Here is a 23,479-nt window from a genome sequence, read left to right as displayed (position 1 = left end):
CAAAAATTAGCCAGGCATGGCGGTGCATGCCTGTAATCCCAGCTACTCTGGAAGCTGAGGCAGAAGAGTCGCTTGAACCTGGGAGGCGGAGATTGCAGTGAGCTGAGATTGCACCACTGCACTCCAACCTGGGTGAAAGAGCAAGACTCCATTTCAAAACAAAACAAATAAAACAAATGTAGTATAGGCCAGGCATGGTGGCTCACGCCTGTAATCCCAGCACTTATGGGAGGCCAAGGTCAGGAATTCAAGACCAGCCTGGCCATCATAGTGAAACCCTGTCTCTACTAAAGATTCAAAAATTAGCTAACTGTGGTGGTGTGTGCCTGTAATCCCAGCTAGTTGGGAGCCTGAGGCAGGAGAATCACTTGAACCTGGGAGGCAGAAGCTATAGTGAGCCGAGATCGTCCCACTGCACTCCAGCCTGGGTGACAGAGCAAGACTCCATCTCAAACATAAAATGTGGTATATATACACAATATAATATTACTCAGCCTTAAACAAAAAGGAAACCATATCATATGTTGCAACATCAAAGAACTTTGAGGACATCATGCTATGGGAAATAAGTCAGCAACAACAACAACAAAATATGCTGCATATTCCATTTATATGGGGTACCTAGAGTTGTCAAACTCATAGAAACAGCCAGTAGCAAAGTGATTGCCAGGAAAGAGTGCTAGAAGAGGAGGAGTTCAGTGGGCACAGAGTTTTGGCCATGCAAGATGAAAACGGTCTAGAGGTCTATTATACAACAATGTGCTTATAGTTAATAATACTGTACACTTCAAAATTATTTTTTCTTTCTTTTTTTTTCTGAGACAGTCTCACTCCCGTTGCCCAGGCTGGATTGCAGTGGTATGATCATGGCTCACTACAGCGTTGACTTCCTGGGCTCAGGTGATGCCACCCCCTTAGCCTCTCAAGTAGCTGGGACTACAGGAATGCACTCCAAAGCCAGGTTAAATTTTTTTTTTTCATAATTTTAGTAGAGATGGTTTCGCCATGTTGCCCAAGCTGGTCTTGAATTCCTGGGCTCAAGCGATCTGCCCACCTTGGCCTCCCAAAGTGCTGGGATTATAGGTGTAAGCCATCATGCCTGGCCTTCAAAATCATTAAGAGGGTAAATCTATGTTATGTGCTTTTTACTGCACATAAACATATATAGTGATAAGCCTTTCCAGATTTCTTCCAAGCAGAATATCCATATGTTCTCTCTTACACACACACACTTCAAGTGTAGAAAGAGCAACAGGAAGAATAAATTCACTTTCTCCATCTCCACTCCCCATCCAGCCCACTCAGCCTTAAGAAGGACTCTATCCTGTTTTATCCACGATGCTGGAGGGTAGAGTCAGAATAAAAATGTGAAAGATGTCTTAATACAAGAGGATAAGAGAGATAAGTAGACAGTTTAATATAACTTATACATGTATTTTATTTATTCTCCAAGTCGTGTGTGTAGGGGAGAGTGTGTGTGTGTGTGTGTGTGAGTGTGAGAGCGTGTGTGAGTGTGTGTGAGTGTGTGTGTGAGTGTGTGTGTGTAAGTGTGTGTGTGTGAGTGTGTGTGACTGTGTGTGTGTAGGGGAGTGTGTGTGAGAGTGTGTATGTGTGTGAGTGTGAGTGTGTGTGAGTGTGAGTGTGTGTGAGTGTGTGTGTGTAGGGGAGTGTGTGTGTGTGTAGGGGAGTGTGTGTGTGTAAGAAGGACAAATGTATCAGGGAGGCTTATCAGTCAAGCATGAAGTAGAGAAAGCTAAATGCCAACCACTCAGCTAAGTCTCAGTGAAAAACAAAGATGTTGAAAGTAGTTTTCAGTGTGAAGAGAGCCGGGAAGATGCAACAGCAAATGCTGTGGGAACACACAGCTGGGGGGGCCTGCCATGGGTTTCCCAGAGAAAGTGATGCCTGAGGTTAGCCCGGGGCTGAGGGGCCCAAGAGTGTTCCTGGCTATGAAAGCAGCAAACTTGAAGGCCCCAGGAGCCTGGTGCTTTTGAGACTCTTAGAGGAGCCCAGGGCAACGAGAGCCGAGTGACCCATCGAGATTAGAGGTGACTCCAGAGAGACGGCAGAGGTCAGGGAGGGCCTCACTGCCATGTGAGGATGTTGGACTTTATCCCCGAGGGCACCCACCGAGTGGTTAGCGGGGAAGCCACACGCTGCACTCTGACTTCTAAGTGTTGCTCCAGCTGCAGTGAGAAGCACTAGCCCGGGTGTGGTCACCGCAGTATCAGAGAAGGCAGAGAACAGCAGCTCAGACAGGGGACAGTGACTCCAGCAATGCAAATGGACAGATCCCCATTCCTGGAAGAAGGCTCAATTGCTCTGAAGAGGGAATTGAGTCATATATTAGGTTGGTGCAAAAGCAATAGCGGTTTGCCATCATTATGTTTCATGGCAAGAACCGCTATTACATTTACACCAAACTCATAGAATTTTGAAATGTTAAAATGAAGGCTGAACTGGCTTAACTTGGTGACTGATTGGATGTGGAGAGTGTGGGAGAGAGGGAGGAGGCATGGATGCCTCCGAGTCTTCTGGTTGGGTAACCAAGGGAATAATGATGTCCTTGAGGGAGATGAGTTTCTGCAGAAACACAGTTTGTGTGGAAATATGAATCTGTTATGAACATACAGAGTCTGAGATACCTGTCCTTGCGGTCTTTTTTTTTTTTTTTTTTTGAGTATTGCTATGTTGCCAGGCTGGAGTGCAGTGATGCAATCTCGGCTCACTGTAACCCCCGCCTCCCAGGTTCAAGTGATTCTCCTGCCTCAAAATCCCAAGTAGCTGGGACTAGAGGCATGCACCACGCCCAGCTTTTTCAGTAGAGACGAGGTTTCACAATGTTGGCCAGGATGGTATTGATCTCCTGACATCATGACGATCTGCCCGCCTTGGCCTCCCAAAGCGCTGGGATTACAGGCATGAGCCACCATGCCCAGCCTGCCTGCAGCCTTTCTCTCTCCCACTCTTGTCATCTCAAACAACGTCTAGTATTTCTCCATTGTAAATCGATCCTATTTCTCCATCATATACGGAAATAGGGTCAGAAAGAATCTTAGAAATCATGTCATCCCCTGCCCTCATTCTACACATAAGGAAACAGACCTGGTGGAGTTTAGGAGACTTCGCCAAGGTGCACAGGACTCTAACCCCATACACACCCCCTGACTCACAGCCCGTGCTCAGGTTCCTCCCAGCACCGCGGAAAGTATGTGTTTCTTTCTTGCTTCTCACACTTGCCGCCATCACCACCGTAACCACTCTCCCTGGTCTAGAAAGCCCAGCCTCCTGAAGGTACTCATTTAAACATGAGAAATCACTGGCCTTCTTCCCAGTTGATGCCTCTGAATGTAACAGTCATAGATTTATGAACGTAAAAATAATCAGAAGCTACTGGGCGCGGGGGCTCACGCATGTAATCCCAGCACTTTGGGAGGCTGAGGCAGGAGGATCACGAGGTCAGGAGATCAAGACAATCCTGGCTAACATGGTGAAACCCCATCTCTACTAAAAATGCAAAAACTTAGCTGGGTGTGGTGGCAGGTGCCTGTAGTCCCAGCTACTCGGGAGGCTGACGCAGGAGAATGGCATGAACCCAGGAGGCGGAGCTTGCAGTGAACCGAGATCGCACCACTGCACTCCAGCCTGGGTGACAGAGTGAGACTGTCTAAAAAAAAATAAATATATCATCGTCATCATCATCATCATCATCATCATCAGAAGCAGTTGAAAAGTAGTTGAAGTTGATATCTGGTCAAGTTGCTCACAGGAATCTCCTGTTAGGTCACTTTAGTTTTCATTATGATTATTTGAGAAACAACATAAAACATTGAGTCCATTAATTTTCACAGTATGTTTTTTTATTTTTTTTTTGAGGCGAAGTCTCCCTCTGTCACCCAGGCTGGAGTGTGGTGGTTCGATCGTGGTTCACTGTAACCTCCACCTCTGGGGTTCAATGACTCTCCTGTCCCAGCCTCCTGAATATCTGGGATTACAGACACATGCTACTACATCTGGCTAATTCATATTTCTTGTAGAGACGGGGTTTCACCATGTTGGCCAGGCTAGTCTCCAACTCCTGGCCTCAAGTGATCTGCCTGCTTTGGCCTCCCAAAGGGCTGGGATTACAGGCATGAGCCACTGCACCTGGCCACACAATATGAATTTTTAAACATCCATCTCTATGCATAATAGTTTTCTATAAAATTTTGGTTTCCTATAAAATGTCACTCACCATACATTTTCAAATATAATTGTCATATGGTTTTGTCACATGGTTTCCTATACAATTTCACTCTTTCAACAAATGTTGGTAGGATTTGCAGTTGTTTTTATTAACTGGGTAAAGAAATAAAATCTGTGACTTTCGCTCTTTGAGTTTCTATTTTTATGATCTATTAGGGCAAAATGGAACATGTCAGAAACAATGTGTAATAACAGTTAAGAAGGAATTTTGTTAACTATTACAATTACAAATACTCAACCCTACACAGTTAAAAAAAAAAAAAATGCTTACCTGATGCGAGAGTCCTTAAAGGTGTCAAGATATGCAGGGTAGCTCCATCCAATTCTACTCCCCTTACATCGAAGCTCTACACTTTGCCCCGCCAGCAGGCTCAGGGTAGCGGCGGGTTTCTGGAAGCGACCTTTATCCAGCACCTGCATCATGATAGACTGCGTCTTTGGTGTTGAATCGGCTGAGTCCCTGTCCTTTATTTTAGGAATTTTGGGCTTCACCTTCTTGTTGGTAGGTTTGATTCTATTCTCCCCTGGTTCCTTTGGACGCTTGTTCTTGGGAAGGTGTTGGCCAGTAACTGCACAAACCAAGGAGAGAGAAATACGCTATAGTGACGGCATCCTCAGAATATTTGAGGCTAATAACTTTTTCTTCTTCTTCTTCGTCTTCTTCTTTTTTTTGTTTTTTGAGACAGATTCTCACTCTGTTGCCTAGGCCGGAGTACAGTGGCGTGATCTCAGTTCACTGCAACCTCCGCCACCCAGGTTCAAGTGATTCTCTTGCCTCAGTGTCCTGAGTAGCTGAGATTACAGGTGCCCGCCACCGCACCCAACTCTTTTTTGTATTTTTAGTAGAGACATGGAGACGGGGTCTCACTGTGTTGGCCAGGCTGGTCTCAAACTCCTGACCTCAGGTGATCTGCCTGCCTTGGCCTCCCAAAGTGCTGGGATTACAGGAGTGAGCCACCATGCCCAGCCCTGTTAACTTTTAGATAACTCTAGAGAAGGTAACTTTTTATTCCTCCCCTCCTCATATCTCAATATTGTTTTCAGTAAAAGTCATGTAATAATCATTTTTTGATTCTATAGTTTTAAAACAGTCATTTAAAAGGAAAATATTTCAGCTCTAAAGATATTCAAATTCAGCAAAATAGTTCATATATGAGTTAAAATTTGCCCTTAGAAAACAAAAATATTATTGCCTGTAGTTCACACTGTCGCACAGTCTCCAAGTTGTCACACAAAACAGCCGAACTGAAGCCATTCAAGGCTGTTTCTTTACTTTGCAGTCTCTATGTTGTCACTGTTCATTTTGATTCTACTGTTTAAACACAAAAATATGTAGTTCCACAGAGACTGGGGGCATAAACTGTGCTGAAATTGCATGCAAAATATTTTGTGTTTATTGTTAGAAACAGAATCTCACTCTATCACCCAGGCTGGAATGCAATGGCATGATCCTAGCTCACTGCAGCCTTGAACTCCTGGGCTCAAGTGATCCTCCTGCCTCAGCCTCCTGACTAGCTAGGTCTACAGGTATGTGAGACCACGATGAACAATTTTTTTTTTTTTAGAGTTGGGGTCTTGCTATATTGCCCAGGCTGGTATCGAACTCCTAGCCTCAAGCAACACTCCCCCCTAGGCCTCCCAAAGTGCTGCAATTATAGGTGTGAGCCACTCTGCCCTGCCAAGATTTTGAACCATGATGAATTTTCTCTCAAAACAAATGGTAAAGTGGAGATTACATTTGTCAGGGGCTGGCGATGTCTAGGCAGAATAAAATGTTTATTATTAAAGAGTAAATATTAAATGTATACTAATCTGAAACTTACATATAAATGATCAAAATTCAACTGTAACTGTAGCAATGATTTAGAATTTCACCAACAAAATATCTTTGGGGAAGGAGTATTTTATCACCAACAATGTTGAGAGTTGCTGGCAAATAGTGGTAATAAAAAGCGAACTGACTTTGAGTTGCTTTTATAGTTGTTTCTGCCTTCTCTATAAATAACGCACTCTTACTGACTGCACCCAGGGAAGAGTCCCCTCATTGTTCTGCCTGTGGTGGGCCACCAGACTCCTAAAATCTCAGCTAAGCCCCTTGTAGCCACACAGTTGTGTCCACGCAACAAGAAAGAAAAGGGGACTGTAGGCCAGGTGTGGGGAGGCAGAGGCTGCAGTGAAAACAATATTGACATATGAGGAGGGGAGGATAAATTTATCTTCTCTAGAGTTATCTAAAAGTTTTCAGGACTGGGCATGGTGGATCACTCCTGTAATCCCAGCACTTTGGGAGGCCAAGGCAGGTGGATCACTTGAGGTCAGGAGTTTGAGACCAGCCCGGGAAACATGGCAAAACCCTGTCTCTACTAAAAATACAAAATTAGCCAGGCATGGTGGTGCATTACTGTAGTCACAGCTGCTAGGGAGGCTGAGGCATGAGAATTGCTTGAACCTGGGAGGCAGAGGTTGCAGTGAGCCGAGATCATACCACCACACTCCAGCCTGAGTGACAGTGAGACCCTGTCTCAAAAAAAAAAAAAAAAAAAAAAAGGAAAGAAAAAGGTACTGTAGAGTTTCAGTTTGACCATCTGTCCACACAAGCTCAAAGGCCACCTCGATAGATACCCACAGAACTGCAAAATTTTCAAACTTACGAGATCCTTAGAGATCATTTAGGTCAAGTCCTCATGTTGTAGATTTAAAAACTAAAGGAGGCCCTCCCTGAAAAGCTGAATAAACTGTACAGAGTCACTCAGCTGGTTAGTGGCAGAATGTGGAGCAGAAGTCAGGCCTCCTATTCCCATTCCAAAGAGCTCATTTCACTACGTGGAGATAAACATTCTGTACACATTTTGAACAACCACACGGCCCTTGGCCAATTGAGAGAATGACAGGGCATTTGTAGAACATGTGGTAGATCAGGAGAAAAGTATAATAAAAAACACAATTGATTTGGACTCAACTGTGTAATGATGAATTTGGTTTCCTTTGTGTGTTGCCCTTTGAAACAGGAGCCATGGGGCCTCCCCTCTTAGTTCAGTCTGGCCCTCACTCTAGAACCTATCCTGCCCTTGGGATCTCTTGGCTCAGTGCCAACATCCAAGCCTCACTCTTTGGGCTTCTATGCCTCAACCCCTGAGCCCTGCCCTATTTTCTGTGACTTCATGTGCAGCTGTGACCTGTTTCTTCTCTTAGGCCCGAGTCTCTTATTTCCCTTCCTTCCCCTACTAAGGTTTCTCGTGGTTACAGGCCTTACTGAGCATCCTTCACCCTTCCAGGGAGTAGAGCTGTGACCTTGAACCCTAGTCTCCAAGGCGGAACCCCCAACACCTGCTGCTGAATCTGCTGTTTGCCCATTACTCTGCTCACCCTGGACACGTGGTTCATCACTCCTGGTTTTAATGATAGGTGGGGATAGACAATGGCTCCCATGCACACGCTCCCAGCCTCCTAGAAGGAAAAGCACTGCAATGGCTGGGAATGTGTCAGACCAACAAAAGTACATTGATCCAGCCACATCAATTGTGAAGCATAAGCCTCAGCTCTGCAATAAGGTAGAAATTACAGTTTTCTTCTTAAGATAGAAAATAATAGGCCAGGCAAGGTGGCTCACACATGTAATCCCACCACTTTGGGAGGCCAAGTTGCAAGTTGGGAGGTTTGCTTGAGGCCAGGAGTTCAAGACCAGCCCGGGCAACATGGTACATTGCTACAAAATTAAGGAAAAAAAAAAAAGCTGAGTGTGGTAACACATGCCTGGAGGCTGAGGCAGGAGGATCACTTGAGCCCTTGAGTCTGAGCTTATGGTGAGCTATGATTGCACCACTGCACTCTAGTCTGGTTGACAGAGCAAGACTCTGTCTCAAAAAAAAAAAAAAAAAAGAAAAGAAAAGAAAAGAAAAGAAAAGAAAGCCTACCATTACAATGTCCAAGTAATCTGTGCCCCGTAAATATTTTAATGCCTGTGAGATTAAGAAAACTCTGGATTAATGTCTAATTTAGTGTTCTGTGTATCACGGAACAGGAATTCAAGCTATCAGAAATGACAATAACCATATGTAAATCCTATGGAATTTAGACAAACAGAGCTACTTGTCTGACTTCTAAGCTGTAATACCTTGTTATCTATGTTACTCAGGAACATCAGATTACCTGATTATGGAGATTATGTATCCAAATATTTGCTATTATCTATGCAAAATAATTTGACCTTCTGACCAAACAGCCCCATCAGCTGATCTAACTGTATAGCTGGTCCAGCTTCCTGACCACAGAATTGGCCTGTGGTTTGAGGGAAATGATGCTAACTTAAAGGAGCAGCCTAGTGGCCCCACAGATACCCAGACAGTCCTGCAACTGAGTGACTCCCAAATCCCATGTCTAACTTTTTAAAAGATATGACTCTTCAGCCTAACCATGTCAACTGGTTATTTTTCAAAGACCTAAAAAATATAAGAATTCATCCTGCAGATAAATAAAAGTCAAAGTCCATTACCATTGCATTTTTGAGACTATTACATTGTATATTTTATAGAGTAACAGGTGGTAAAATTCAAGAACGATTAAATAGCGTTACTAACTTCAGGTCCAGGCCTGCCACTTACTCGCTGTGTGACCTTGGGAAGCTACTTACCCTCTTCTGTTTCCGTTTTCTCATCTGTAAATTGAGAATGATATGGTAACAACTACCTCATAATAACTATAATAGTTACTGTGGGAGTTAAATGACGTAGTATGTCGAAAATGGTGAAATTAGCATCTGGCCCATAGTGAGTGATTGCTGGCTAAGTGCTATTTGTTTTTCTGTGGTTGTCACATGAGATCTCTATGATAAACTTGTGGTGGAGGCTAAGCAGATATTATTCTTTTTAATGTATAGATGCCAAGTAGTTCACTCCAGGTCATCAAGAAGGCAGTGAAAAACCAGACCCTCTGACTCCAAGTCTAGAGCTTTCTCTGGCTCATGCCATTACCTCTCCAACCACATAGATATTAGCATATTGTTGCTTTTTCACTTTATCTGCACAGGTCTCATGCACCATGAGATTCTTTGTTTGATGTGACATGCAGTTCCAAGCCACACAGAACTTGACGCTGGGGATAAGAGCCTCCTCTTCCTGGAAGAGCTGGAGATACTTTTCCAAGGCACATGTTGGATCCCCCCAGTGTGGAGATGCTGATCAAAACCTCATCTGCAGCCTGGTGCGGTGGCTCATGCCTATCATCCCAGCACTTTGGGAGGCCAAGGAGGGTGGATCACTTGAGGTCAGGAGTTCAAGACCAGGCTAGCCAACATGGTGAAACCCCATCTCTTCCAAAAAATACAAAAAAATTAGCCAGGCATGGTGGTACATGCCTGTAGTCTCAGCTACTCAGGAGGCTGAGGCATGAGAATTGCTTGATCCTGGGAGATGGAGGTTGCAGTGAGCTGAGATCGCGCCGCTGCCACTGCACTCCAGCCTGGACAAGAGAGTGAGACTCTGTCTCAAAAAAACAAGAAAACAAACAAAACCCCAAAAACCCTTATATCCAAAATAAATAAACAGATGTTACAAAGCAGGAAGGAAGCAGGACAAAGGACCATGATTATTCAGCATCAACTGAAAACCTCAATCAAATCTTACTCATCAAAAGTAACCTATTAGCCTCTCTAATAGAACTGTGCTGGAAGAGAAAATAAATTAATTAGAAGAATCGTTGACAGCAGCTTGGATGAGATTTCTTGTTAAGTATAGTCATTAACATCAAAGCATAAAGCTGTTTGGTTTTCTTTTCCCCGATGGGCAGTAAAGGAGAAATGCCATCCTTAAGAGTAGCACCCCAGTAACCACGCCATACATTTTTCTGAGCCGCTCAGTTGCTTCCCAATTAGTTACATAAACTGAGAGATGCCACCCTCATTTTTCCACTTTTCATGAAACACCCTGCAGGAACACACATACTTTCCCAGCAACAAAGCTGAGAAGGTGGGAAAGCGACCCCTATAGAGAGGAAAATGTAGCAAGATGTAGTGAGCCCTTCCTTTCTCTATTCCTTTCGAGAATCCCACTCCCAAACACCCTCCTACTGTCAGAGATTCGAACCAGAGAGACTCCAATCTTGAATAGGCGCTGGGTAAAATAAGGCTGAGAACCACTGGGCGGCATTCCCAGGAGTTCAAGCCATTTGTCACAGGGTGAGACAAGGGGTCGGTCACAGACACCTTGCTGATAAAACAGGCTGGGGTAAAGAAGCTGGCCAAATCCCACCAAAACCAAGACGGCAACGAACATGACCTGTAGTCATCCTCACTGATCATTATATGCTAATTATAATGCATTAGCATGCTAGAGGACACACCCACCAGCGCCATGACAGTTTACAAAAGCCACGGCAACATCATGAAGTTACCCTATATCGTCTAAAAAAGAGAGGAACCCTCAGTTCCAGGAATTTCCCATCCCTTTCCTGAAAACTCATGAATAATCTACCCCTTGTTCAGCATATAATCCAGAAGTAACAGTAAGTATAAGCAGCTGAGCAGACCATGCCGCTGCGCTGCCTAGGGAGAAGTCATTCTTTCATTCCTTTACTTTCTTAATAAATTGGCTTTCACTTTATGGACTCACTCCGAATTCTTTCTTGCGCGAGATCTAAGAACTCTTTCTTGCGGTCTGCATCAGGATCCCTTTCCAGCAACACTACCACTGTTTAAAGTATCATCTAAAAAATCAAATAGCAGTTTCTGAGAATGAGATCCTTCGATGTCAGGATAAAGACCTCAATTTGAAGTAGTTTCCAGGACACCTGTTAGAACACAGCTGCTGACTGTCTTCTTGAACAACTCGATTCACACGGCTCGCAGGACCCTCTGCTGCCTTGGTTTTCCTCCTGTGTCACTGACAACTCTCCGGTCTCCGGCAGCTCTTCCTCATTCTCCTTACCTGCCTGGTCACGCCTCTCTAACTACCTTTCACTCTCTAAGTGACCTCACACAGTTCCGTGACCCTTGCAGCATTTATATGCTGAAAGCTGCCCTAGCTCCCGTCCTGACCCCGCCTCTACACTCCAGATTTCAATATCCTGTTGCTTATTCAGCACGGCCACTTGAAAGGAGGCATGTCTAAGTTAGCATGTCCAAAATTTAGCATCTCAAAGTTAGCATGTCTGACCTCTGAATGCTTCCCTCACGCTGCCTTTATCAGCAAATGACAATTGCTCAGGACAAAAACCTCCCAGTCTCACTTTTTAAAAATTTTCCTCTCCAATCCAGCAACAAATTCTTTTGACTTCATCTTGAAATATACCCTGAACCCAGCCTCTTTTCCTTCCATCCACTGACACCACCCTGGGCCAAGCCATGTACCATCCAGACATTCATACTATCTCCTAAGCAGCCCCTGGCCTCCACTGTATCACTCCTTCAGCCATCTGTGTTGCTACAAAGGGATAGCTGAGGCTGAATCATTTATGCAGGAAAGAGGTTTACGGAGCTCACAGTTCTGCTGGCCAGAAGATTCAAGACAGGGCATCTGGCGAGGGCCTCAGGCTGCTTCCACTGGTGGCAGAGGTGAAGGAGAATGGGTGTATGCAGAGATCACATGGAGAGAGATGAAGCGAGAAAGAGAGGGGGAGGTGCCAGGCTCCTTGTAACCAGCTGTTACGTGAATTCATGGAGCAAGAACTCACGCTATTAGTTCTATTACCTCGGGGAGGGCAACAAGCCATTCATCAGGGATCCGCCCCCATGACTCAAACACCTCCCATTAGGCCCCACCCCTAACACTGGGGATCAAATTTCAACATGAGGTTTGAGGAGGTCAAATATCCAAACCATAGAATTGCACCTGTGGCCCTCCAAAACCCATGTCTTTCAAAGACTGCAAACTACAAGCATCCCTTCCCAACAGTCCCCCAAATCTTAACTTGTTCCAGCATCAACTCAAAAGTCCAAAGTTTCATCTGAGACTTGAGGCAAGTTCCTTACAGCTATGAGCCTGGAAAATCAAAAACAAGCCTTGGCCATCCCCACCCCTATAACTTTGCTGTGTGAAGCCCACATGGCTGATCAGTTAGGTTGGAGTTGAATGTCTGTGTCTTTTCCAAGCTGAGGGTGCATACTGCTAGTGGCTCTCTACTTCTGGCATCCCCACAGCAGCCCCGTTACCATGGCTCCCCTAGGCAGTGCCCCGTGAGGGACTCTCTATGGTAGCTCTGCCCCTGTAGCAGGCTTCTGCCCACACACTCAGGCTTTCTGATACATCCTCTGAAATCTAGGTGGAAGCTAAGCCTCCATCACTCTTGCATTCTGGGCCCATGCAGACTTGACATGTGGAAGCCTCCAAGGCTGATGGCTTGTGCCATCTGGAGCCACACGTGGGGCCTTTTAAGTCAAGGGTAGAGCTGGTGCACCTGGGATAGGGGCAGTAGCATCCCGAGGCAGGGCAGGAGGGCAGCAGGGGCTGCCCCCCCCAAACCACTCTATTCTCCCGAGTCTCTGGGCCTGTGATGCGAGGGGCTCCTCAAAGATTTGCAAAATGGCTTCAAGGCCTTTCTCTTATTTTCTTGACTACTAGCACATGATTCTCTTTTAGTCGTGCTAATTACTTTAGCAAACAGTCTCTCAGCTGTACCCCTGGATTCTTCTCCCAAAAATGCTCTTTCATTCTCTGCCATATGGCCAGCCTTCAGATTTTCCAAACTTTTACTCTGTGCTTCCCTTTTCATAATAAATTCTACCTTTAGGTCATTCCTTTGCTGCTTTAATTGATCTTGAGCCTAAGCTTTTTTTTTTTTTTTTTGTTTTTTTGAGACGGAGTCTAACTCTCACCAGGCTGGAGTGCAATGGCACAATCTCAGCTCACTGCAAGCTCTGCCTCCCGAGTTCAATCAATTCCCCTGCCTCAGCCTCCCAAGTAGCTGGGACTAAAGGTGCACACCACCACACCTGGCTAATTTTTTGTATTTTAGTAGAGACAGGGTTTCACCATGTTGGCCAGGCTGGTCTCAATCCCCTGACCTCGTGATCTGCCTGCCTCAGCCTCCCAAAGTGCTGGTATTATAGACGTGAGCCACCACGCCCGGCCGATATGAAGCTTTTAAAACCAGCCACACCCACCACTACTAGAGCACTTTGCTGCTTAGGTATTTCTCCTTTTGGATACCCCAGGACATCACTCTTACGTTTGGCCTTCCACAAATCCCTAGGGCATGGACACAATGCAGCCAAGTTCTTTGCTAAGACCTAACATGGGTGACTTTTCTCCAGTCCCCAATAAGTTATCTGTTTCCATTTGAGACCTTGTCAGCATGAACTTTACTGTCTATATTTCTATGAACAGTTTAGTCACGACCATATAACCAGTCTCTAAGAAATTCCAAACTTTCCCTCCTCTTCCAATTTTCTTCTGAGCCTTCCAAACTCTTCCAATTCTCTGCCCAGTACCAAGTTCCAAATCCGCTTCCACACTTTCAGGTATCTTTAGAGCAATATCCTACTCCTTGGTACCAATTTTCTGCATTAGTTCATTTTGCATCGTTATAGAGGAATACGTAGGGCTGGGTTGTTTATAAAGAAAAGAGGTTTATTTGGCTCATCGTTCTACACGTTGTACAAGAAGCATGGAACCAATGTCTGCTTCAAACGAAGGCCTCAGGCTGCTTCCACTCAGGGCAGAGGGCAAGGATAACTAGCAGTGCAGAGATAACCTGGTGGGGTGGGAGGAGAGGGACTAGAATCCCTTTAACAAGCAGTTCTTGCTGGTAATAATAGAGAATGCACACATCCCCAAGGGAAGGCATTTATCTATTCATGAAGGAACTACCCCCAAGGCCCAAACACCTCCCACGAGGCCCTACCTCCCACCACCACCACATGGGGGATCAAAATTCAACATAAGATGTGGTGGGGACAAGCCATATACAAACCATAGCACCTGCCTTTGAAAACATAAATCAAATTACAGGTACTTCTCCATTCAGAAGCCTCCAGTGATTTTCATCTCATCCAGAAGCAAGCCCTAAATCTTACCATGCCCTACAAGGCTTGGCCATCTCCTGTCCCACATATCACAGCCACAGCCACACTGGCAACCAGTACAAGCCCATCTTGAAGCTGTTGCACTTGTGGCACCCCTGGAGTGCACAGCTTTGCTTTCAGCCACCTCCGGGGTTTGCTTCCTTGCTTCAGGCAGGCTTATGGCTATCCATCCAAACAGCATCCTCACACCCCGCCTCAGTCCTCTCCATGTCTCACCCTGTCTTACGGGTTGAATTGTGTCCCCTAAAAAGATACGCTCAAGTCCTAACTCCCAGGTATCTGTGAATGTAACCTCATTTGGCAGTGGAGTCTTTGCAAATGCAATCAAGTTAGCATGAGGTCATTAGGGTAGGCTCTCCTCCAATAGAACTGACGTTCTTAGGAGACAGACAGACACACACACACACACACACACACACACGAAAATGCCACGTACAGACAGACACAGGGAGAAGATGGTCACATGGCAACAGACGCAGAGATTGGAGTGGTGCAGCTGCAAGCCAAAAAATGCCAAGGGATTGCTGACCACAACCAGAAGCTAGTGGAGGCACGGAAGGATTCTACCCAGCCTCTGAGAAGCTGTGTGGCCCCTGCTGACACTGACTTTGGACTTCAAGCCTCTGGACCATGAGCAAACAAACTTCTGTGGTTTTAAACCTCCTATTCCATGGTACTTTGTTATGGCAGCCCTGGGAACCTAATAGACCCTGATTAATGATTCTCGATGCCACTTACCACTTCCCGAAATTGTATCTTTACTTCTCTATTTTCCTCTGCATTCGATTATGAGCACCACAAAGAAAGCGTTTTAGAACCTTGTCTAGGTTTGAAAACCATCAATCCTCTCACCACCGCATCTCTCTAATGCCCTCAAACTTGTCTCTTCCTGAGTTTTAAGGATCAGAAATTGTTTTTTGTATGTCAGACATGCCAGCCAAGATCCTGAATGCTTCAAAGCATTCATTATTTGCATCATAAACAATAAGGAATTTTAGAATTCTTTTTTCATTAAAACATTTCTGTACTCATTTTTACTCTGGTTTTTTTTTTTTTTTTTTTCTCAAGAATAAATGAAGACATGAAAGTGTCACAGGCTCCTGGTTAGAGGATCATCCTCATTGTGTCTCTGTCCTTACCTTCTTGGGGATCTGGCTATATTGCCCTCAGACCATAATGAGTGTCTTTAGTCCTCCCAGAAAGAAACCCCTTTCACCAGATACAAAATAAACCCAGGTTACTGAAGATCAGATTAGCATGGATCAAGGTTCTCATGGTGTTCAACAAAACAGCAGTGACAAATCAATATTAACACTTCAGTGTTTGCTCCTGACATTCAGCAGAAATATGTAGGTAATCAAGAGTCAGGAAATACTTGTGATTTTATACTTTTTAATGTGAAAATAGAAGCACCCTGTTAATAAACTCTGTGGCATGTATTCCATATAAATGCTGAAAATCGGGTGCTATGATCGACGTCTCAAAGTAGAATCTTGGATGATTACCTGTTTTCATCCCTCATTTTTATGCCACAGAATATTATGGGCCCTTCCAGCTACCCCTCTTCATGAGGAGAAAGAACATTACTTCCAAAAATATAAAGAATTTTGTAATTGGGAACAGCAAACTCCACTGGGTCAGGCCAGATGTTCGCCCCCATACACACTTGTAGGGAAGTCTTTTTCTCTCAGAAGGCTGTCTTTGGCTAGGTGTGGTGGCTCACACCTGTAATCCCAGCACTTTGGGAGGCCAAGGTGGGTGGATCACTTGAGGTCAGGAGTTTGAGACTAGCCTGGCCAACATGGCGAAACACTGTGTCCACTAAACATATAAAAATTAGCTGGGCATGGTGGCGCATGTCTGTAGTCCTAGCTACTCAGGAGGCTGAGGCATGAGAATTGCATGATCTGTGAAGTGGAAGTTACAGTGAGCTGAGATTGTGCCACAGCATTCCGGCCTGGGTGACAGAGCAAGACTCCATCTCAAATAATAATAATAAAAACTCTTTTAGATGTGATCAGAAAAACTAAAAGGCAGTGACACAGTTGAGTCGTGGGCCTTGTGTCTGTAGTTGTGCTTTGGGATGGCCCTGCAGGCAGGATATTCCCAACCTGCCAATCAGAAACCAGCACTGGAAGGGACTCCTGTGTAATCCACTCTCCTTAGTAGCTCCTGGCCACAACTCACAACACAACTAAAAACCGAAAACCATTCTTACTAGGTTTAGCCAAACGGTTACATAACTTAATGAGGCACTATATGTTCACTATTTCATCCATAAATGGTCCATACATTATAGATGTGTGTACTTTTGTTTCATTTTTATTTTTATTTTTTTGAGAGGGAGTCTCACGCTGTTGCCTGGCTGGAGTGCAGTGGTGCGATCTCAGCTCACTGCAACCTCTGCCTCCCGGGTTCAAGCAGTGCTCTGCCTCAATCTCCCAAGCAGCTGGGACTACACGCACCCACCACCACGCCCGGCTAATTTTTGTCTTTTTAGTAGAGACGAGGTTTCACCACCTTGGTCAGCCTGGTCTTGAACTCCTGACCTCGTGATCCACCTGCCTTGGCCTCCCAAAGTGCTGGGATTACAGGCATGAGCCACTGTGCCAGGCCAGATGTGTCTACTTTTATAAACAAAATCTCAGTGCTATTATCACCTGAAATTTATCAACGATTTCTTATAGTCTGTATTCTGCTTTCTCCAATTGTCTCATAAATGCTTATTGTTTGTATGGATTACACTTAAAGAAATGGTAATTTATTTAGGCAGATGTTTGTAATAAACTCACATGGGCTGGGAGAGATCCAGGAGGCAGAATGGAAGCCACTTCCTGAGCCTCTAAGACCGGCAAGTTGGGTATAAACAAAGGAACAGCTGATTTGAAAATATTTTGCCTGGCCATCTCCTGTCCTATTCAAAAAATGATACTACAAATTACATTTCTGCTTTTTCAGCAGTGGCATACAAGGGCCTGCCAGGAGCATTTTAATATTGCATTTTACAAACTGAACTCATGCCAACTTCTCTCTGGGCAGAATTAAGTGTTACTCTCCCAATAGAAGCTCTGCCTACGTTTTATTAAGCAAGGCTCCAGGCTGAAGGATCCTCATTCTCAACTTCAAGTCCTGCAACAATCTTGGAATTTGGAAACTACAATGCGGTATTTTTTTGGTAAATGTTGTAGTTTCCTAGGAAAGAAAGGAACTCGTCAGGATGAAGGAGTGGATAAAAATGTGACCCAGGTTGAGCTGGCTCCAGCATGAAGTTGCATAACAGCAAAAGCTACTTTTCCACTAAATCTAAGCAAAAATTGTGCTGTAGCCCAGGAATTTCAAGAGAGGCTTGAGGATACTAGGATGTACCCAGATAAAACATGTACTGTACAAATAACACCCACGGAGTGAACAGAACAAACAAAACACTTAAACGCTAACAATAATGTATAATACACACCACAGTAATACACACCCAGACACACAGAAAACCGACACCTGACCCTGTGGTCACGAGTGTGCACGACAGGGTGGACCCAGGGCAGGTACAGATTCAAAAACGCGCAGCGGTCATGGTCGCATATGCTGTACCAAAAAAATAAAAAATAATAATAATAAAAAAAGCATTTTCTTCCCCCTTTCCCATCCAATTAGATAAATACAACAAGCCATGGGGCTTTCATTCGTTTTGAAGTTTCATACACTGACATTTTTGTTCGAAGATCTAGGCAGATCTTGCAGGATTCACTCCCAAAGTGGTAGACAAAACTCACCCAGGACTGCGAGGGGAGGGGGAGGTCACCTGGAACTCTACAACGGAATCAGCGACTGCCGTGCTTAGGTGGCACCCGCTCTCAGCAGCAGAGGTCTCAGCCACGCCGCCGGGAAGTGGAAGCGATCCAAGGCTCCCGCGCCACCTCCCAGACCGACACGTTGACAGTGGGGGCTGGACCAGGCGCTGGCTAGGGATGCTTGATTCGCCCGGAGGTGGGGGGCTTGGAGAGGTCCTGGTGGGCTCCTAAGGGTAGGGGTAGCTGCCACCTCCCCTAGAGGGCTCTCCGGGAAGGGAAAGAGTGGGAGGAAAGGCGACCCCACTACAAGAGGGCAGGTGCACCGGGCAGGCAGTGGCGCGGGGACTGAGCCACCGAAGGCCGAACGTTAGAGCAAGAGCTGGCAGGAGGGCGGCGGGGGCTTCGGGTCCCGGCTAAAGTCAGGGCACAAGCTAGGTGGCCCCGCGCCCAGAGTCACTTACCATCCTCCAGCGCTTCGTGCACCAGCAGTAGACCGAGCAGCAGCCAGACCTTCATCTCGCGGACCTCGGACCTCGGCGCGTAGGAGCGCGGCGGCTGCGCGGGGCCGGGGCGCAGGGGAGGCGGCGGGCGAGGGGCGGGCTCCTGGGACGCTGCAGCGGGAGGATTCGGTTTCTTGAGGAGGAACACAGTTTGGGGGAAAAAGTTGGGAAATTTTTTAAAAAACATTCCCTGTGTAATGTGACTTCTCCTGCCCCCTGGCGGAGCCGCGGTGCTCAGCGCTTCTTCCCAGCGCGAAGAGGAAAGGCTAAGGGCGAAATGTGAATTACAACAGCCACCCCTTGAATTTCTCCAACGCTGGGCGTTTTCACCGAGGTTATCAAGTTCAAGAAGGACCAGCGGGTGCTGACGGGATCACGTTTAACCACGACTGTCCAAATGTCACCGGCCCTCACCCCCACCTCCTCAGGCACAGCCTGAGTCCTCTGTAAAAAGTGCTTCGTAAATATTTCTGTTCATTCCGTTTCTCTCTCCCACGAGCATTCCACTCACAGGACGTTGCCCTGGGTTCTTGCTGCTCCTCTGTGGTCAGAGTTGGGCTCTGCACCCAGCCCCGTAACTGCTGGTGGGGGTGGGAGGACGGAATCATTACAGGAATAACGTGGAAAATGAGACTGCGCAGACAACTTGGGCTGTGGTGGGGAGGCAGCAGAATAGGGAATTAGGGTAAGCACGGCTAGGGTATAAGCAGGAGAACAGCAGGTGCAGCCAGTTCGCAGAAGCAAAAGATCAGCAGGTGCAGACAGTTCTAGGCACGATTAGGCGGCACACAGGCCACATCCTCGCTCCTCTGATATCAAGGCAGAAGTTTCCACTTTAGCCTCTGATTGGTGGCAGGGCAATCCTTCGTAGGGTGTAACCAGTTGGAGGCCTCTAAAGGGAACCCAGGGGTGTTGCCAAGTTCTTTTCGCTTTATAAAATCCCTGGGGACCATCGGCTCCTGCAGCGCACTCTGAATTGTCTTCTATAAATCTACGCTTTCCTTCCTCCCTTCTGTTGCTTTGTTTTTCCTTGCTTCTTTCTTTTGTTACTCTGCATTTTGTTCAATTCTTTGTTCAACAGGCCAAGAACCTGGACAACTCTGTCAGGTAACAATGGGGCAGAGGATTCAGGCTTTCTGCGGAGCCCCTCTGCAGAGAGCCATCCTGCATTTCTGAGCTTGCAGACTCACATGATCAAAGCAGTTTGCTAGCGGGGGAGATGTGGGTGTGTGCTCCCCCTGGTGAGAAGCAGCCCATCTCATTGTGATCTTCAGTACCAGGCACTGCTATTAAAGAGAGATCAATTCTGAGTATCAGGAAAGGGACTTATCCCTCAACACCAAAGGAAAGAAGTGCTGCCATTTATAATAAACTAATGCTTCTCAGTCACTTCTGCAGGAGGAACCAAGAATTCTACATTCTGTTGCCAGCTCTAGCCCGAGCTTTGCCACTCGCCTTGTGATGCAGAGAACAATTGCCTGGGAATAAAGACCAAAGTTCAGATCTTGACACTGGCGCAAACTCTGAAAGCCTCTCACAATTCACTTAACCTTCTGGGTTTTAGCATCTCTTGTTCATTAAGAGAAGGAACTAGATGATTATTTCAACAGGAGTTTGCTATGTGATTAACCTTATGGCTATGAAGGTTAAGACATCATCTATTATGGCTGCTTTTAAGGAGTGGACAAGAATTTAGACCACTACAACACTGCGTGTCACGTTCTGGGGAGAATTCTGAGCAAAGGACTTGGAGGGTGCACACAGGAGAGGGTAAATCTGCCTAAGTTGCCCCGTCCTGAGATTTATTTTCATTCTGACCCCGTGAAATGACTGCTTCACTCTCACTCCGTGTTGGAGCCTGGGGTTGGGTCTAGATTACTCCTCTCAGTCCCAGTCTCCCCTCCATGCTAACTGTGCATGTGCCAGGTCCGCCTCTCTTATGCCATCTTTGTCAAGCTTCACTGCCCTAGCTCAGCTACATTTAGCTTAGAGTGGTACCTCTTTCTCTTGCCACTTAGAGGTTCTTCTTGAGAGGCTGAGGCGCGAGAGTCATTTGATCCTGGGAAACGAGGTTGCAGTGAGCTGAGATGGTGCCACTGCCCTCCAGCCTGGGCGACAGAAAGAGACTCTGTCTCAAAATAAATAATAAATAAATAAATAAAAGCAAAGGAGAGAGACCTCAGAGAATACCCATTCTTCTGCCACCTTGCTCTCAGATTTCTACCATTCAGAACTATAAGGTAATACATTTCTGTTCTTTAAACCACCCAGTCTGTGGCTCTTTGTTATGGTAGCTCCAGGAAACTAATACAGGGGTCTGTATTAGGATGGGAACAGAATTCATAAGAAGTATAGGGGCTTCCTGAGACATGTAGCTATTTCATCACGAGGCTTATTATCCTTGAATGAGACGATCTCAAGATGATTTTAAATTTGAAAACGAAAACTGCCAAAGCTGTATTTTTCATGGGTCTTATTTCACTATAAAAATCCACGTGCTTTGTCTCTAGGGTGAGAAAGAATTTTATTATTAGAATCTGTTGTGTTGATCTTTTCCATTCCTTTTCCAACAATTACTATAATGTTAGCCAATTAAAATAAGCATTATCTTGCAGCTCTAAATCAAATACAACTTGAAGCCTGCTTTCCCAAGGCCTGATTAATTTTTTTGTATGTTTAGCTTGTATCTGGTCACCTTAATGGACCTTCTTAGTAGCCTAAATAGTTTTCAGTTGATCCCTTGGGTTTTTAGATAAATGATCACATTACCTGTAACACCCACTTTTCTTTCTTTTCTTTTTTGTTAGGTAAGTCTCACTCTGTTGCTTAGGCTGGAGTACACTGGCACAATCTCAGCTCACTGCAACCTCCACCTCTTGGGTTCAAGTGATTCTCCTGTCTCAGCCTCCTGCGTAGCTGGGACAACAGGTGTGCATCACCATGGCTGGCTAATTTTTATATTTTCAGTAGAGCTGGGGTTTCACTATGTTGGCCAGGCTGGTCTCAAACTCCTGATCTCAAGTGATCCTCTTGCCTCAGCCTCCCCAAGTGCTGGGATTACAGGTGTCAGCCACCATGCCCGGCCATTTTCATTGTCTATTTTAATTAATGGTAGTTTTCTATGCCTACCCACGAAATCTCCCTACTCCATTGCCTTCCGTGCTTTTTATACATCCCTTTGAAGTGGTGAATACCATTAGGAATTTGTTAGGTAAGAAAAAAATCAGCCAACATTTTGGGCATCCCTTCTCCATCCCCAAGATAAGGATATGTAACTTCTTTAACTAGTCTTTGTTAACTACAGACATACAACCAAGACGATTTTTTCACAAAAATCTACTGGGGGAACTCACCCCCAATATTTCAACATAGGTTCTTTTTATTTTCCATAAGTGTCAGCTGGCTGAGAAATAAAGAGAAAGAGTGCAAAGAGGAATTTTACAACTGGGCCGCTGGCGGTGACATCACATATTGGTAGTACCATGATGCCTACCTGAGCTTCAAACCAGCAAGTTTTTTATTAAGGTATTCAAAAGGGGAGGGGGTGTAAGAACAGAGAGTAGGTACAAAGATCACATGCTTCAAAGGGCAGATAGCAGAACAAAGATCACACGCTTCTGAGGGAATAGGACAAAGGGCAAAAGCAGAACTACTGATAAGGATCCAACAAAGATCACAAGGCAAAGGGCAAAAGCAGAATGACTGGTAAGGGTCTATGATCAGCCGTGCACGTATTGTCTTGATAAACATCTTAAACAACAGAAAACAGGGTTCAAGAGCAGAGAACTGGTCTGACTGCAAATTTACCAGGGTGGAGTTTTTTCCCCACCCTAGTAAGCCTGAGGGTACTGCAGGAGACCAGGGCATCTCTCAGTCCTTACCTCAAGCACATAAGACAGACACTCCCAGGGCGGCCATTTATAGACCTCCCCCCAGGAATGCATTAGTTTCCCAGGGTATTAATATTAATATTCCTTGCTAGGAAAAGAATTTAGTGATATCTCTCCTACTTGTATGTCTGTTTATAGGCTGTCTGCAAGATGAAAAGTATGGCTCTTTTTGCTCAACCCTGCAGGCAGTCAGACCTTATGGTTGTCTTCCTTTGTTCCCTAAAAATTCTGTTCTTTTTCAAGGTGCACTGATTTCACATTGTTCAAACACACATTTTACAATCACTTTGTGCAGTTAACACAGTTATCACAGTGGTCCTGAGGTGACGTACATCCTCAGCTTATGAAGATAACAGGATTAAGAGATTAAAGACAGGCATAAGAAATTATAAAAGTATTATTTGGAAACTGATAAATGTCCATGAAATCTTCACAATTTATGTTCTTCTGCCACAGCTCCAGCCGGTCCCTCCGTTCAGGGCCCCTGACTTCCCACAACGAAAATCAATGCTTCGAGGTTTTAGCAGTAACAAAATTTAGTGGTTTTAAATATGGGACTCCCTGAAAACTTCATTCTGATAGAAACGCCAGACATTTTTGAGGCTCCCAGAGCCACTCAACAAGAGACATCTTAGGGTAGTGTAAGGTAAGGATCCCAGAAGCTTAGTCTACTTAAAACCAATGAAGTACAAGTAATGACCTTCCTAGCTCCAGGATGTAGCATGTTATAAAGAGGCATCACCTGTTCATTAGTTGTGAGAGCCTCTAAGTGGCAAGGGAAAGAGGGACCACTCTAAGCCAAAATGTAGAATAGGAAAATTGTGACTTGAGAGCTTTGGCCTCTTTTTTCTTTGCTCTTTCTCTTAATGGTGTCCTCCCTCTTCTTCCAACTGTCTCTGCCTATTTGCCTTCTCTTGCTTATTTGCTCTAAATGCTCTTTTTGAAAAGTATCTATTATCAGTCATTTACACTTGCATGCCAATTAAAGTCAATGGTTCTGTTTTAAGAACAATAGCATGCCAAGCCTGATTTCTACCAGAG

At 45.3% G+C, this 23,479-nt stretch overlaps 1 protein-coding gene across 1 annotated transcript in view; it reads right to left on the bottom strand.

Moving 5' to 3' along the window:
• Positions 1–19,092, bottom strand: part of PDGFRL (platelet derived growth factor receptor like) — a 66,507-nt gene extending 47,415 nt beyond the window's left edge. Inside the window, exons 1-2 of the mRNA XM_007961748.3 lie at positions 18,510–19,092; positions 4,517–4,814 (exon numbers count right to left, since the gene is read on the bottom strand). Coding sequence (XP_007959939.3) covers positions 4,517–4,814; positions 18,510–18,735 — 524 coding nt within the window. The 5' untranslated portion in view covers positions 18,736–19,092. The remainder of the gene's footprint in view (positions 1–4,516; positions 4,815–18,509) is intronic.
• Positions 19,093–23,479: the final 4,387 nt, after the last annotated feature.

This window comes from Chlorocebus sabaeus, chromosome 8 (assembly GCF_047675955.1).
Source record: "Chlorocebus sabaeus isolate Y175 chromosome 8, mChlSab1.0.hap1, whole genome shotgun sequence".
NCBI lineage: Eukaryota > Metazoa > Chordata > Mammalia > Primates > Cercopithecidae > Chlorocebus > Chlorocebus sabaeus.
The sequence above is the reverse complement of the archived record's forward strand: the minus strand, read 5'-3'. Positions and strand labels throughout refer to the sequence as shown.